Raw genomic sequence first — 18,300 nt, 5'->3', positions numbered from 1 at the left:
TTACAGAACCGGCTTTACTGATAAGATGCGCGTTAAATATCGCATGCGATTTATCGTGCAGCCCTAATTATCGTCAACACTCACACACACACATAGCATGTGTGTCAAGCTGGGTATTAGAAGGTTAGGCGGTACAGAGGTGGCATGCTGGATAAGACTGTAGCGCAGTGGTCTTCACTATTTTTTTCATGGGAGCCACACTGATAGGGCAAAGTCAATCGGAGAGCCACTTTTACCGCAAAGTATCAAAGGTTGCATCCAGTCATAAATAGCATGTCTTTTTATTAATCTGTCATATGCAATGCAATACAAAAGGGGCTATCATTCTTTACCATTTACCAGTCAAATTTGTAACGGAGACAAGATTATTTTAAAAAAAAAAGCAAGATTACCTTAATGCTGGAAAGACCTTAAGTTATGAAAAATTTTTATACTAGCCCATCATGTATCTAACCATCCAAGTGCACATTCGGCATAAAGAGCTGTTAAGATTAAAACTGGCAACTCCGCAGTGAGTCAGTGTCATGGACGTAGGACAGAGCAAGTGTAAATATATTTTCTAGTCTATATTTCCATCTTGTAATGCCACTGTTTTAGGTATTTTTTTTTAAATATATAAATGATTTGTAATAGAGCAGACACTGTCTGGCCGTGTCTACACAGGACGCGAGAGTTGTCGTGCCGCGCCCTGCTGCGCTAAAAGTCTGTCTACACTTGACGCGACAAAGCGACAGTTGCAAATCATTTGAACGTAGTGTCAGTACAGTTCGTCATAAATAGAACGAGGCATCAGTTTACTGATGCGGATCGTGTCACATCGCATGGCGCCGTGCCGCATCCAGTGTAGACAACATCACTGGGTTCTATTGTCTTTTGTCGGATCGCGCCACTCGCGTTCGGTGTAGACATGGTGTGAGTTTGTTTTATGTTATATGTTATAGCCCTGCTTGTTTTTAATGTTTTTATGAAATATCTGTATTGACTGCATGATTCGTATTATTAGCCACAAAGTAAAGCTTGGCGAGCCGCGCAATGAGTAACACTGCTGTAGAGCAATGCTCTGGCCTGAAATCAGGTGTAGGTGTTTAAGCTAAGAATCCAGGAACTCAAGACTGAAGAGACTGAGCTGAATCCTACCTGAGGTCTAGCTGGCTCATTATCAAAGATGAGTATGACACATAATTAATGCTGCACTGTGCCACCGGAAAGCGATTCTATCCTTAATACAAACAAAGCTAATCCAAAACTCTCTCTTAGTTTTATGTTTAATCTCCTTTTTCTAGACATGATTTGCACTTTAATAGGGTTTTATGTTTAAGGAACAGCTGTCTCTGTGTATATATCTGCAGTCCATTAGCTCTGATCAACTTTATGGTAAAACGCCTTTGTTTGATGTCACTAATGTCACTTTGTCGTGCCATGCATATTAATTAATACATCTCATTAGGATGTTTTATATTTTCAGGAGTAAAATGAAACACAATCTGTGATATTCAGAAATAAGATTTTCTTTTTGCAAAATATTATATAGTATATTTTTAAATATCTGTCTGTCTGTCTATCTATCTATCTATCTATCTATCTATCTATCTATCTATCAAACTTTTGAATGATAGTGTATGTCCTACATTCATATGTATCATATAAACATTACCACAGCAAAGCAATAAAACATTATTCTTTGTAGACATTTTTTTCAATGTTAATCTGAATACCATGTTGAAGTGATGCGCTTGCACCCAAAAAACAGAGGCAATGCACAACATTCACATTACAAGCAAATTATTCTACCAATATGTATCAATTATTCAGTTAGGCACTGTGTAATGTATACTCGGACAGACAGATTAAGACTGTTGCTCGACTGTGCAAACAAAAAAAAAAAACGCATTGTAGCTCGATTACATTGAGAGCATTCAATTTAATGTATGTTACGAGTCAATTCTGGATACACCTGAGTGAATACGTATTTATTTTGATCTTAAATGACTTCAGACCTAAAGGCTTAGGTTCACATGTTTGAAATTAGTTTTGCAGACAAATATAAGTCTAAAATAAATTTCCTCACAAAACCAATATTATTAATTAAAATAATAAATTTATTATAAATTTATAATAATGAAATGGATTTTTGGACCATTGAAGGCAAAGCAGCAAACAAGTGCCCATGCAGCATATAGAGGAACTATGAAGAGAAAGTAGCTAACAAGTGCCCATCCATATACGGTCCAAAAATTTTTATTTTTGGACCGTATAGTGAAGAGGAAACATTTTTTTTTTTAAATCACTTAAACTCGTACTCAAAAGTTATTTATATTCCAACTTAACTAATCTTTTGACTTTGTAGACCTCAGATGAAAAGTGTCACAACAAAAACCTTACTTAAAATTCATATTCCTAACAACAATATCAACAGCGCAAGACAAAATTGTTTTTATTTTTGGACCGTATAGTGAAGGAAAAGCAGCGAACAAATGCCAATGCAGCATATAGAGGAACTCCCTCCAAACTCTTTAAAAAGCAGAAGTTGTTTGAAAGAATGTCGAGAGTGTGCAGAGTTTTCTTAAGCAGCAATTCTAAACCTTTTTTGAATTTAAGCCTCCACAACAATTTAAGGCCCCATGATTTTTCCAGTTGTACATGATTTAGTATAAAAATGAGGCTTACTCATATATCCAGGTTTTCCGAAAATTTTGGAATTCTGCTATATATATATATATATATATACACATTTATTTATTTGTTTGTTTGTGATGCCCTCTACAGCAGGCCTCAGACCCCTGTTTTTTTTTTTCCCCGGTTTTGGTCACAACATTTCCATACTTAATTTGAGTTATTTAATCATGTGATGGTTTATTATATTATATTGTTTATTATATTATATTATATTATATTATATTAATTTGACTTGTTACTCTGAATTGTGGAAGAATTCTGCTTGGCAAGATAAAGACAGTAACATAAGAAACAAAATTGAGTGTCCAGGAAGACACAACATAAAATGTCTATTGATATAAATCTAAATTTGACCTCTGTTGGATAAAACGTCATGACTTCTATAACGACTTCTATATTATTATGTAAACTTAATAAAGTAAGTTCATGAAGTCCCTTGACTAAGAGAATCACATACTAGAATCTCTTTGTCTAGTGTCCTGTTTATCTAGTGAGTAGCTCAACATCAGTTAAAGGGGTCATATGATGCGATTTCAAGTAACACGAAACGCAAATAGCCTACTCCAGCACCAGTACCTGGTTGACCTCCCAGGTGGCAGTATTGCGCCTTAACGCTGACACCTGTCAATCAAGACGCACTGCGCGGCCGCGCTACTCTGAGAAGAACCATGTTCAATATTCTACACAGTAAACTTTGTAGACCTCAGATGAAAAGTGTCACAACAAAAACCTTACTTAAAATTCATATTCCTAACAACAATATCAACAGCGCAAGACAAAAGGACACAAGAAGAGGGGAGTTACCATGAGATGCAGATCTGATCAACTGATGCTCAGAGAATCAATATTATTCCCCGAGTCAGTCAGACAAATGCGGTCAAACTGTGTCTTAGATGTCCAGCGGGCAGAGCGAGGGAGAAACAGAGTGCCCTTGATACTCTCTCGCTAGTTTCCAATCACACCGATACTCTTGTGTGCCACTTAAAATTCAACTATTCACTCCCTCCGGCACAAGGCGCTGCAGATGGCAATGCCTTTATGCAGACAGAATCTGGATTTTTAATACATTTCTCTATGAAATATATATGGCAGAAGTAACTTTAAAATGACTTTCCAGAAAATGGTTTACCATCAAATAAATAAAGTAGTGAAAAAAAAATGAAACCGGCTCATCCCTGTGGTACTTCCTTCAGATGGCTCCGCTGTAATTCTTAGCAGTGTGTAATGGGACTGGTCAGGGAAAACACTGTCAGGCTCTTCTGAGAGTAACTGTGAATTTAGGCTAGGGGCACGGGGGATTGCTGGTGCCAAGGACAATGATTAATTTACCACTTCATTAGACTAGTGCTCAAGTATTCATGGCGAACACAGACACTGAGGGTTTCAGGGAGGATTAGAGAGCTAACTGAACGTCAGAGGAAGAAGGACCAAGTGTTTTGGAGGGGTTGTAGAAAGAGAAAGAACGCAAAAATGCAAAGCAAAGGAAACTTTTCTGCTCTACCTGTAATTCTGTAATTTCCTTCCTCCTGCATCAAGCCCCTGTGCGACATTTCTATTTATAGAGGCTTTTATCGTTGCCATGACGACAAATTAGCCCAAGTTTCTTTTAGATGATGGATACTGCCTATGGCTGAAACTTACCTAAGAGGATCCTCTTATTGCAAACCTTCCAGCTCGCACAAACAACACTCATTACAGATCAAAATCCATATTGTGACTTATTTTATAATACATTTCTCAAGAAATAATGTGCAATTAAGGCTGGAATACACTACATGACTTTGTTGCCACAACTTGCCGTTGCAGTTGACCAGTTTCACAGAAAATCCATGTATAACAAGCAGACTCTGATTTTTTAGCTTCATGAAATCAAACAATATGAATGAATCAATGTTTGCCGGCATTTACTTATACACTAAAAGGCTCAATGCACAGATCCGATCTTTTGACATATCTGATTTTTGTCTCACCTACTTACATTCACTTAAAGGGTTAGTTCACCCAAAAATTAAAATTAGCTCATAAATTACTCACCCTCAAATCATCCTAGGTGTATATGACTTTCTTCTTTCAGACGAATCCAGTCGGAGTTATGTTAAAAATTGTCTTTGATCTTTCAAGCTGTTTCATGGCACTCAGCGGGTGTTGCATGCATCAGTACAAAAGCAGTTAAATAAAATGCGCCCATCCATAAAAAAAAAAAAGTGTCTCACACGGTTCCGAGGGGGGAACAAAGGCCTTCTGTAGCGAATCGATGCGTTTTTGTAAGAAAAATATCCATATTCAAAACGTAATAATCACTTTAATCTAGCTTGCGCTCACTGTTGTACACTGGAAGCAGTTCCGGGCGGATCCCCCAGTAAAAATTGTGTTCGGGGGTAAAATACATGTTTTTTTGCGAGGTTCCCCTGGTAAAATTCGCATTGCAGGGGCTAAATATCACGTTATTGGGGTCGCTTCAACCCGCGGACATGAAAACCACGGACTTAGCAACACTGGTTATCAGGGAGTAAGACATCTCAGAAAGGCCAGTCATGACAATTAGAATCAATCAAGCATTCTAGAGAGACGTGTAATAAATCTATATAAAGTTTTCACCTAAATAAAAGGAAAATACATAATACGACAAAATAAGATGAAAAAACAAGAAAAGTTATCATTGTGGGTAAATGTCGCCGTCATATCAGATGTCCAGATATGTCCAGATATCAGATGGGTATCTGATTTAGACATTTAGAGATTTTTATGTGTGCAAATTTGAGTTGGTGTTTTTTTTTTTTTGTGCTATAGTGTAACAGCAGCCTTTGATATTTTGGGCCGATTTTAGAACAGATACTCTTTTCATGTCATGTGTCCCCTAGCAACGAGGTGTAAGTTTATGTTCAAAACAACCTGCAAATCTGTAGTATGTAATTCTTAGTCATTTAGAGTATGAGCCCAGTTTTGTACCCATTTACAATATTGGTGTATGACGCCTATTGTTTTACAATCTGTTAAGATGTTTTAAGTCGTGTAGTGTATTCCAGCCTTTAGCTCAATATATTATCTAGGAAGGCCCTCTAGAGTGCAGAAGAACCGTAAGAAAGCAGCTCTGCTTTTCTCTCGCCAAAGAGAAGCACTGAAAGAAATCGCCATGACAGGATCGGCCGCTCAGACACAGAACCCCCGTAGAGCACCGGGGAGAGAGTCCATCACCCTGAGCACTTCTTCAATACCGACCCACTGAGCCCAGAAGTGCGAGAAAGAAGAACCCGTTGAGAGAAGCTGCAAAGTTTAAGCCTGTATTGTGTGAAATGCCCCAAAAACTCGGCCTTGCTAAATTACGACGGCCGGCCATTTTGTGCCACTGTCCACACGGAGTCTGGGTGGTACTGCGAAATGAACAAAGAGGTTGGGAAGTTCGTAGCGGAATGGAAGACAAACATGTTAAATCAAGGATTGGGGTGGACTTTTCATGTCATGTGTCCCCTAGCAACGAGGTGTAAGTTTATGTTCAAAACAACCTGCAAATCTGTAGTATGTAATTCTTAGTCATTTAGAGTATGAGCCCAGTTTTGTACCCATTTACAATATTGGTGTATGACGCCTATTGTTTTACAATCTGTTAAGATGTTTTAAGTCGTGTAGTGTATTCCAGCCTTTAGCTCAATATATTATCTAGGAAGGCCCTCTAGAGTGCAGAAGAACCGTAAGAAAGCAGCTCTGCTTTTCTCTCGCCAAAGAGAAGCACTGAAAGAAATCGCCATGACAGGATCGGCCGCTCAGACACAGAACCCCCGTAGAGCACCGGGGAGAGAGTCCATCACCCTGAGCACTTCTTCAATACCGACCCACTGAGCCCAGAAGTGCGAGAAAGAAGAACCCGTTGAGAGAAGCTGCAAAGTTTAAGCCTGTATTGTGTGAAATGCCCCAAAAACTCGGCCTTGCTAAATTACGACGGACGGCCATTTTGTGCCACTGTCCACACGGAGTCTGGGTGGTACTGCGAAATGAACAAAGAGCTTGGGAAGTTCGTAGCAGAATGGAAGACAAACATGTTAAATCAAGGATTGGGGTGGAAGAATTTGTTTATGATTAACCACAATGCATCTGTGCAGCGCTTTGATGACAGTGAAAGCTTTTAGAACCCTGTTTGGATGAGATATTTGCCTTTGTATGTGTAAAGGCTGAGATAGAGATGTAAAAAGCTAATTTCACCTGGCTTTTACTGGATTTCAAGTGCTTTGGAGAGCAGATAAATTATTTTTGTTTAGTATTTTCATCTCTGAGTGGAAGCTAAGAATAAGCAAATACAGAAATGCTACAGTGACACCTGCTGGTGTGTCTCTGTATTTTCAAAAATGTTTGTTTTAATGTTAAAATGTCCATCTTTAAACATACAAGTCTCACCTCTGACAGGAACGTCGTCTCTGAGCTCTGTGCAGTGGGAGGCCATCAGTCCAATCACTCGCATCACTTTGCTCCTTCTAAAACACAAATTTGAACAATTACATGGCTCTCATGCAGCTGTTCGTTTTATTAACGCTATTCTGTTTTGTTCAAATCTGACATTATTTAAAGATAATGACATTTCAAACTTCTGATAACAATGACAAACTTCTTATAAAAAAAAAATTTGAAAAACATACCGAAACCAAACTTTTAAACAGTATTGTATATAATTATACCACCACTGCAACACACACCCTGTGGTAAATTCACTGTAACACACAACCTCCTGTGGCATTCTGCTTTATTTTACTATTTTTTGCAATACTGTCTAACCACACCACATCTCAGTCTTAAATGAGCAGTGTTTAATGCTGGTTTTCAGTGTCATTTAAAACAAAAATTTTTCTGTCTGTTGCTTGGTGACTGTAGTGCGGAGATAGAGGCTGTAAGCCTGTGAGGGGCCAGTGAGACACATGCCTATCATTCCTTCCACTCAGAGCCAAAGGGACTGAGAGGAGAGAGACAGGCACTGCATTTCTCTGAGCAGACATTCCAAGACCGGCGCCATTTGTGTCATCCGAGAATACTACACTATATTTCTGATCCAGTAAAAGTGTGAAGCGATTTTTTACTATAATGGTACATTATACAATTGGACAGCTAAACAAAAAAAGGTTACACTTTACTTGAAGGGGTGTGCATAAGACTGACATGACACCTTCATAATCATGACATGACACCTACATAAACATGACATGACACATGTCATGAAGTCAGTCTTATGCACACCCCTTCAAGTAAAGTGTTACCCAAAAAAAAAACAAAAAAACAAAAATCACTATCAAACAATAAAATAATTATACAGAAGAATTGTAACACTTACATATCCCAGTTCGGAGCATGTCGCATCTGTTGAACCAGCACAGGGAACTATGTTAAAAAAAATTTCACATTGTAAGATTTTCAATATATATTCATATTTCATTAAATCAGCCTCTTTTTGGACTCTTAACAACACGATTTCATATATGTCACAGGTCAGGACAATCCCTAGTAAAGAGCTGGGTGAGTGCTTGTGTGCCGTTATTCAATCAGTGTTGTCATCACATCAAGAAATTATTTTCTGACTCCAAAATAATTGGTCACATGGCATTTACGGCTCAGGTGCCTGGCTCCAGAAAAAAAACTATATCTGGAATGCTCAAGCTGAGCAACTGCCACAGAGATAAATGGAAACGCTACTAGTGGTGAGACATCTGGTGGCCAGAGGAGGAATGTACTGGTGTACAAACTACTATTGCAAAAAATGGTACTTAAATTATACAATTATATTCAAATTATTCTTCAAATCCTAAAGAGAAATTTGACTTTTCTGAATTAACATTGGCTTAAAGTTTCAGTATAAATACAGAACCTTTAGGTGCCATTGAAATTCCACACGTTCTATATCTATTAAGTCCCACTGATTACAGTTTCCATTCACGAAAGCCAAGGAAGAGGAAGCTCATTTTCAGACAGAGGCGAGGACGGAAGCAGACACTCATTCCTCAGCGGACACACTATTGTTCAACTTCCCTCATTAGATGACCTACTGTACACTTTCAACCGTTCTATAATATTGCAAAAGAAATGTGAGATTTGCACTGCATGGAATGGAATGGTTGCAGATTAAAAAGTCCTCTTAGTCTATTTTTATTACAAAATACAGTTTTATACATGAAGCTTATTTAAAATATACACATGATGAGGATGGGTTTAATGATTTAATGGGATGAAGGGGGAAGAAATCTCTAAGGTTTCATTAAAAATATTTTCATTTGTGTTTCGAAGATGAATTAATGTTTGGAAATTGGAATTCATGTAGAGGTGAAACATCATTACACAGAAGAACATTCAAATGTTACATCATAGCAAAAGATGTAAGCTAAAATAGATGAGAAAAAAATAAGTCTAAGCAAGTAATCAAAACTGCAGTTAATACTGTATATATACAGTATCGTTCCAGTGATTGTATTGTTGCTAGGCTGAATCTACTGGTAAGATAATTATAATTCAATTCAAATCGTTATTGTAAGTCTTTATATTTATTATATATTCAGTAATTAGCAGCACCATTAGTCAGCTGATCATTGTCACAACGTAAACCCCTTCAGTGTGACACAAGTCAAACCAAAAATTATTCAGACACCAGATATAATTTTTGATATATATTTTTTTACACTAGTGGGTGCAGGACACTATAGTTCATTTACGTAAGTGAGGAGAGCAAAATAAAGTAAACTGTGACATATTATACCTAACAAATCTTCATACCTAAATTGACCTAAATTGGTATTGTCTAATTGTGTACTTTTAACAGCTGACAGCTATTCAACCTAATTCATTTGTGAGACAGTCTAACAGAAGGATGGCATTATCAAGATGAATTTGTTCTGACACAGTTTAACTCTGAGTTCTTGTCATATTTTATTGCCATTTTCTAAACTACAGCGAATAAACTGTGATAATGTGAGAAATGCTGAAGGTGTCTGAATAAATTTTGGTTTGACTGCATACATGATACCTGGTCGTCCTGTCATGGTTTTTGTGATAATGACCATATGACTGTACATTAATAGCTTGTGTTTCACATGTGTCTTACCAGCTGGGAGTGTATGAGGCGTGTGGCCGTCTCTCTGTGGTTACAGACAGTGCTAACAAAAACTTGTAAAATACATTTTAATGGGCATAATTAAGTGTGAAAATAACCGAAGGATATACAGTCAAACCAAAAATTATTCAGAGACCAGATATCATTTCTTATATATTTTTTTACTAGTGGGTGCATGCAGGACACTATAGTTTACGTAAGTGAGGATAGCAAAATAAAGTAAACTGTGACATATTATACCTAACAAATCTTCATACCTAAATTGACCTAAATTGGTATTATCTAATTGTGTACTTTTAACAGCTGACAGCTATTCAACCTAATTCATTTGTGAGACAGTCTAACAGAAGGATGGCATTATCAAGATGAATTTGTTCTGACACAGTTTAACTCTGAGTTCTTGTCATATTTTATTACCATTTTCTAAACTATAGCGAATAAACTGTGATAATGTGAGAAATGCTGAAGGTGTCTGAATAAATTTTGGTTTGACTGCATACATGATACCTGGTCGTCCTGTCATGGTTTTTGTGATAATGACCATATGACTGTACATTAATAGCTTGTGTTTCACATGTGTCTTACCAGCTGGGAGTGTATGAGGCGTGTGGCCGTCTCTCTGTGGTTACAGACAGTGCAGAGGTAACAGAGCAGGTTGAGTTTAGTGCGTGGTGCTGTGGCATTGGCTGATCCAGCCCGGTCTACTGACTCCAGAACAGCACACACCTGTTGCAGGAACTGAGACCAGTCCTCCGAGTTCAGACAGGACAACCGTTCAGCTAAGAGAGAGACAAAGAGAGTAACATTTGTTCTTTTTTTTTTTTAACCCAACCAAATGTAAAGCAAGCATAAATGACAATTTTCCCAAATCCTTTAAATTTCTATGCAAAAACATACTATATTGCCTTTTGAACTAAATCTAAAATGCATTTGTTAAGCATCATATTTAGTACATCAGGCTTTTATGGCTAATATAGTATGATGCAGAAAAATCTGGAAGGAAAGGAGGGAAAAACACCTCAATTATATTAAGAGGCCAAAATATGCAATTTGGTCTAGTTACTAAAATTTATATGGTCAAAAATTAAGGTGAAATTCTGATTGCAATGAAAATGAATGAGATCTTCACAACAGTATAGCAGACTTACTTAGATAAAATGCATATAAATATATGTTAGCACTCTTTACCATGATATACCCATGTCTTAGTAAGATGATATTTAAAAGCTTTGTTTTATGATCAAAGCAAGGTTTTGATCATGTTGATAATTTAGACGCTTTAGAAATATGATACAGTAGGCTTTATAGCTTTGTATGAGAAACAGACCTAAATTTAAGTTTTAAATCCAAAAAATAATGCTCCTTCTGGGATAATAATCCAGTCACAACGGTTAATGAGTCAGTAAGCTTATCTTACAAACCAGTACGATTCATGAAAAAAATAATTTTCATTCTAGGTGGTCAAAAAACACTAGATCTTCCAATTTACCTGAGTGTGCTGATACGCAAAGCGTTTTGGGGTCAAAACGAACTGGAGAAGTCTTTAAAATCTAAAAACAGAGCAGCAGACTAACATCAGTGTTGGTTAGCACATTGTCATGTTTACTCTAGAATATGGACATGAAGTTTAGACAATAAGTCCCTCAGACATGGCAATGTGGCAATGTGTTTGCATCCTGAAGGTCTCTTTACCTTTGGGTTATCCATGATGGGAGTCACTGTAAGGTCACTGTCTGTGTATAAAAGGGATTTAATGCTGGCATTCATGTCACTCTGCTCCTCCACCATAACACTGGATTCCTATGGAGCATACAAACAAAATACTCCTTTCATCCATTTAACACTGGTGTCATAACTTCAGCAAAATCTGTACCACTGTGAGCAATCATTTCAGAGCAAGTTTATCCAGTCCTGATCCTGGAGGGACACCTTCATGCAGAAATTAGCTCCAGCCTGCTCCAGTACATCTGCCTGGTCTACTGGACTTCCTAGTAATCCTCAAAACCTTGAGATTAAATGGATCAGGTGCATTTAATTATGGTTAAAGCTATTATTTGTGTATACAGTATAACACATCCAAGGGCATTTATATCCATATTGGAATTATTAATTTGAATGGTCTTATTTAAAAGCGCTAAACTAAACAAAATCTGTTGCGTTAAACATGAAAATAAACTTTTTTTGTAATGTGATAAGTGATAATATACCTACACATCTAATATAACCAAATTACATTTATTTTCATAAATGAAGTGATTCATGTGAAAAAAATGGATCAGGTGCATTTAATTATGGTTAAAGCTATTATTTGTGTATACAGTATAACACATCCAAGGGCATTTATATCCATATTGGAATTATTAATTTGAATGGTCTTATTTAAAAGCGCTAAACTAAACAAAATCTGTTGCGTTAAACATGAAAATAAACTTTTTTTGTAATGTGATAAGTGATAATATACACATCTAATATAACCAAATTACATTTATTTTCATAAATGAAGTGATTAATGTGAAAAATGCCTGTTGAGATGTTTAACATAAAAACAAACATCTTATATAACCAAATTACATTTGTTTTCACATTACAAATGTCTGTGATGACATTGCAGGATGTTCCAAATGAACGCATTTTGTCAGGTGAAGTAAACTTCAACAGATATCTCATGCTCAGAGAATATAGAGCAGTGAACACTGTGTAGGGACCCTGTCAGTGAGGTAGTGGCAAATTGTAATGTTGAATATGTCCAGTAGATGGTGCTGTGGTTTAACAAAAGACATTTGCAACCACATCCACTAGAAAGCCTGATGATTAACTGTTGAAAAAGCATAAAGAATTAATGGCCCAGAGCTTTCTACTATGACATTTTGTTGGTTTTGATTGGGCTTTTTGGACACGCTTGTAGTTTGCAGTATTGCATTATCGCAGTCAGTCATGTAGAGAGGTCACAAAAACATTTCACAAAAATGAGTTTGTTAGGATTTAAATAAGTATTTGGGCACTTTCTGGTTGTTGATGTGATAAAATATGCCTGCGGTTACTATAGCTATGGGACTATTTTGTTAAAAGTCATTGCAATTGACTTCTAAGTTTGTCTTAGAATAGTAAAGTTCACTTTGAGTAAAGCTAGAATCATTGTTATTCAGATGCCACTTGGTTTGATACTTTGTTATAATGGAATGAAAATTATACCGTTTTAAGTGAGGCTTAAGGGTCCAAATACATTTTTGGGATGACTGTATGTTTTTGTTTTTTGAACTCACTTGAATTTCAGAGCTTTTGTCTTCTGTCTGTCGAGCTGTGTTGCTTGTTCTGGGAGTTGGTCTTGAGCTGCTTGATCAGAGATACAAAAACTACTGAAATACACTGGAATATCCTCATACTAGCATTGAACACCCCTCATGACATATCACATGACCAAAAGTCTACACACACTTAACTGTGTTGTTTCTGGTGATTTTAAAACTTTCATCTAAATGCTTGGAGGTAGTTTTGCAGACAAATGTATATTGCGCCTACATATACATTTCTTTACAAAATTAAAATTGAATTTTATTTAAACATTTTAATGGGTGAGTTGGAACAGGTAGTGGTGGAAAAACAGCCAACAATTGTCCAGCATACAAATAAATACTTATATTTTTAAATAGATAAATAAATGTATTTATCTTTTTTTTTTTTTTTTTTTTTTTTTAGTTTTTTTTTTTTATCACAGCTAGGTTAGTGCCTTAAAGGGTTGCTGCCTAGATAGACAGAAAGGCAGGTTACTAGGTTTTACATTAAATCCACTGTTAAAAGTATGGAAATAAAATAAAAATGTAAAGGTTTGTTTGTCAAGGGCACCTTATATTTGCCATATTTTGTCTTTTTTGAGTCCATATGGTTTGGTGTGTGTTGTTATCGTTAATGAATACTCTTAAAAATCATTTATATTTTACTTTAATATAAATTTAAAATGTTGCCTTGGCAACTAATTGAAGTCTAAAATTGGTAAAACTGAACTGAAAAAGAAATGATGATTAAAGTGACAAGCACATAAATTACTAAAACATAGTAAAATTGAAATGAACTAAAATTAAAACAGAAAATATAAAAAAATTAAGCTAATATATATTTTTTTTTTTTTTTTTTTTTTTTTTTTTTTTTTAAGTCTTTTTATTTGTTTAACATTTTTGGACACTGCATAATTCCCATACTGCAGATTTTACTATTACTATAAAGTGTAGAAATCAATAATTATTATTAAAGAGAGAGAGAGAGAGAGAGAGAAAGAGAGAGAGAGAGCGAGAGAGAGAGAGAGAGTAGGTGTCCAAATGTTTGACTGGCAGTGTACATTAAGGGAAAAAAAAAAACTTTAATTAGTTCTTCTGATTTTACTATATTTGAATCTTCTCAAACATGTCCAAAGAACACATGTCCAAAGAATCCATATCCACATGTATTAAAGTGCTGAAATGAGGTATGTTTTTTTTTTTTGCATTATTTTGGTATAATTGTTGTCTATTTGTTAAAACTGGAAGATTAAAGGCATGCTTTTTTTTTGTTTGTTTGTTTTTTCTTCTAAAATGTAGTTCTACTGTTCTGAATGAAGCCCTTTTTGACAGATTAGGTTTTAACATGATGTACAGTACACAAGTGTTCCAGTTGATTCACAGTTACATAAGCTCACTCTTCTGTCATATATTCCCCTCTGATAATATGCAATGGAGGTATTAACCAGCAGCAATCTAATCCCTGAGTGTACGGATATGTGCGTGTGATTTAATTCTGAACATACATATCACTTGTACAGCAAGGCAAACTGAACATGAGTACACAGGCTCACACATGTGTACGTGCTTGGCGACCACACATGCACAGAGCATAAGCATAAAATCCACAGGCCCTTTGAGGGCACATGAAGTGTAGCAGTGGGGCATGACGTGCTGACTCTCATATCTGCTGCATTACCTAATGTGAAAGACTTGCTGAGGTTTGGGCTGGCAGGGTCAGCAGGTGCTGTCTGGGCTTCCTCGGCCGTCTGAGAAGACACAGGGGCCAAATGCAGGCTGAAAAAAGAAAAAAACACAATCAATTCGAGAAGACACTAGACACAATCATAGTAAACAGCACATCTTGATATAAATATGTGACCCTGGACTACAAAACCAGTCATAAGGGTAATTTTTTTTTAAATTGAGATTTATACACCATCTGAAAGCTGAATAAATACGTTTTCCGTTGATGTATGGTTTATTAGGATAGGACAATATTTGGCCGAGATACAACTATTTGAAAATCTGGAATCTGAGGGTGCAAAAAAATCTAAATAGTGAGAAAATCACCTTTAAAGTTGTCCAAATTAAGTTCTTAGCAATGCATATTACTAATCAAAAATTAAGTTTTGATATATTTACGTTAGGAAATTTACAAAATATCTTCATGGAACATGATCTTTACTTAATATCCTAACGATTTTTGGCATAAAAGAAGAATCGATCATTTTGACCCATACAATGTTTTTTTGGCTATTGCTAAAAATATACCCAAGCGACTTAAGACTGGTTTTGTGGTCCAGGGTCACATATATGGGTCATATTTCACCCTAAAATTAAAAGAAAAGAAAAAAACATTTATTTTGCATACAATTGTAGCAGATATTTATTCTTTCTTTCTTTTTACAAAATAGACATTATGTACAAAATATTCCCAAGATGGCAAAGCTGACTTTTCAGCAGCATTTATTTCTTTAGTCTTCAGTGCCACATGATACGTAAGAAATATTTCTAATATGCTGATTTGCTGCTTAACTGTTTTTTTTTTTTTTTTTGGTTGTTTTTTTTTTTTTTTTTGGATTCTATGATAAATAAAAAGTTCAAAAACAGCATTTACTTATTACTTTTTTTTGTGTAAAAGTAACTCTTTACTGTCACTTATGATCAATTTAATGTGCCCTTATTTAATGTCTCATTTAATGTCTTGTTCTGTACTGAACAGGTACAAGAAAATGATCATAATGATCATAATCCTTCCAAAATGAAAGTCTTCCTCATTCTTTAATTATGCAGACTCCTGGTCAAATATGCAAATCTTCCCACATCGTGACGTAGACATGAGGGGGCGTGTTAGAACGAGCCGTTTTAGGTAGGTGTGGCTGACTCTTAACTTTTATAAAGAATATCTCTTTGGATTTGAGACTTTAGTCTTTGCAACTTTACAGATCTTCTTTATGCACCAAGAGCTTGTAACACCCCAAAGAGAAAGGAAAAAATTAAATCGCATCATATGACCCCTTTAAGATTGCTTGTAGAAAAACAAATACAATAAAACCAAACAAAAATTAAAAACAAATATTTTGATAAATGACAGGACAAAGGAAAATAGCAAAATGGCTAAGTGGTGCATAATAAAGGACTAAAGCATAGAACAGCCTAAAAATGTGGTATCATGAAGTCTGTGGCTTTAATGGGAAGAAAATAGTCTAAGTCAGGAAAAACAAAAGTTTTCACCATATTTTCTTCACAGTTGTGGTTTAAATAAGTGAATTTGCTTCTCCAAAAAAAAAAAAATTTTTTTAAGATTTTGATGATTTTGTCCATCAGGAATTGATTGAATTATTATTGTTTGCTAATTTCTGCAATCTAATGTGAGTGACAGGTTGCTGGAGGGATTGTTGACAAATCCTTGGGCTGGTGCATAAATAAAGTTATTTTGATTAAAGATTATAAAAAAAAAAAAAACAGAAGCAGCCCACTGTTAAACTCTGTTTAGTATGTAATGTGACACTGTACATACACTAGCTCAGGATGAACATATACTACAATGGATCACCTAACAGGTGTGATACTTATACCTTAGCAGGTGTGAGATCCGAGACAACAATGCCAGAGTCGTGGCTGTTCCTGAAACCACGCCTTCTTTCTTTGCGTGCACATTTGGGCGGCACACTGAAAAAAATGCTACTAAATTTTTTGAAGGTAAGTGGGCGCAAACAATTTATTTTAGCTACATTTAATTTAAAAAATATGTTGAAAGTTAGTCAAATAAATTTGTTTATTTAAATGTAGCTAAAATAAATTGATTGCAACCACTTACCTTAAAAAAATGTTGTAAATTCAATTAATCATTTTTTTCAGTGCATTATGCTAATATTTCCACATAGTGACGTAGACATGTGGGGGCGTGTTAGAACGAGCCGTTTTAGGTAGGCGTGGTTGACTCTTAACTTTTATAGAGAATATCTCTTTGGATTTGAGACTTTAGTCTTTGCAACTTTACAGATCTTCTTTATGCACCAAGAGCTTGTAACACTCTAAAGAGAAAGGAAAACTTGAAATCGCATCATATGACCCCTTTAAGACCTTTCATCAGGTCAATGGCAAACTCTCGCACTACTTCATCAGACAGTCATTCATCTTGAGCGATCAGTGCTGCCAGGGAACCACCTAGAAAAAAAAATACTACTATAATACTAATACTACTATAATTTACTAATTTATTTAGACTACTATAATAACCCTGGATCTCACCTGTGCACATCTCCACCACCAGCCACAGATGGTTGCTGGTCTCATACCATTCATAAAAAGACACCACATTGTCGTGCTTAACGTCATGAGCAAGTCTCACCTGTGGAGATAATGTGACATTTATCAAACATAGGAGAAGGCCTTTCCTTCTGCCCTTATACACCACCGATCTACCTCTGCCGATCTCTTCATGCAAAATAAAGTTCTCCATCTATGCAGTGATGGAAAGCATGAGCATTAAAGCCAAAACAAACATCTAAAACACATGGCCGTTTTGAAATGTAGTTTTCAGATGCAAAAACACACCTGAGACTCACGTGAGATTGAGAGCTCGAGCTCACCGGCAGTTTACAGCACAAACGTTAACTACTAACACAACTTCCTGACCATAGGGACACCAGAACGGTTCAATATTACAGACACGGATCGATTAAAACCATATTTTAAAGATTGAAACAATATATTGGGCTTAAATACGGGGTAATTGTCTTTTGCATAAATTTCCTTTCGCGCGGTAGACAACTGACAAACGGACCTACTTATTGGACGGTCCCTCGTTGCTAGGATACATAAGAGGACGCGTTGTTGCGTTTAGGAAACAGGTTCCACTGAGCATGCGCACCCGGAGCACCAGCCATTGGTTGAATACCAAACCCTTCTCCTGTTACATACACCTGCTTCTTTATTTTTAATGTTTGCATTATTGCTAAAGTATTTTATTAATTAGATTAATATTATGTAACCATATATATGAACTCGTTTTGTAGTATGACAGAATATTATGAAAGTTTATTTGATTTTATTCTTTTGCATTTTTAGTATTGTTGTTTTTTTTGTTTTTTTTCTGTCACTGCGTGTATGCAAAACCAATCATATCAATAAACTTAAAGCTAAAATTGAATGTCCACTAAAGAGAATGAATAAAAAGAGGGGACAGTCAACTATGCTGTCTTCAGTTGTGAAAGAGTTGCAAAAGCAACAGTGAGGATGGGGGAGTGGCTCAGAGAGAGAGAGAGAGAGAGAGAGAGAGAGAGA

At 36.0% G+C, this 18,300-nt stretch overlaps 1 protein-coding gene across 1 annotated transcript in view; it reads right to left on the bottom strand.

Moving 5' to 3' along the window:
• Window positions 1-17,385, bottom strand: part of LOC107657572 (serine/threonine-protein kinase ULK4-like) — a gene marked incomplete at its 3' end in the record, with an annotated part of 62,267 nt that extends 44,882 nt beyond the window's left edge. Inside the window, exons 1-9 of the mRNA XM_016445723.1 lie at window positions 17,366-17,385; window positions 14,638-14,805; window positions 13,021-13,090; window positions 11,450-11,557; window positions 11,247-11,307; window positions 10,343-10,536; window positions 7,991-8,037; window positions 7,066-7,142; window positions 6,492-6,493 (exon numbers count right to left, since the gene is read on the bottom strand). Of these exons, the coding sequence (XP_016301209.1) occupies window positions 6,492-6,493; window positions 7,066-7,142; window positions 7,991-8,037; window positions 10,343-10,536; window positions 11,247-11,307; window positions 11,450-11,557; window positions 13,021-13,090; window positions 14,638-14,805; window positions 17,366-17,385 (747 nt within the window). The remainder of the gene's footprint in view (window positions 1-6,491; window positions 6,494-7,065; window positions 7,143-7,990; window positions 8,038-10,342; window positions 10,537-11,246; window positions 11,308-11,449; window positions 11,558-13,020; window positions 13,091-14,637; window positions 14,806-17,365) is intronic.
• Between the last annotated feature and the right edge of the window lie 915 nt (window positions 17,386-18,300).

This window comes from Sinocyclocheilus anshuiensis, unplaced genomic scaffold (assembly GCF_001515605.1).
Source record: "Sinocyclocheilus anshuiensis isolate Anshui unplaced genomic scaffold, SAMN03320099.WGS_v1.1 scaffold251, whole genome shotgun sequence".
Classification (NCBI taxonomy): Eukaryota; Metazoa; Chordata; class Actinopteri; order Cypriniformes; family Cyprinidae; genus Sinocyclocheilus; species Sinocyclocheilus anshuiensis.
This window is presented reverse-complemented; position numbering and strand designations above follow the sequence as displayed.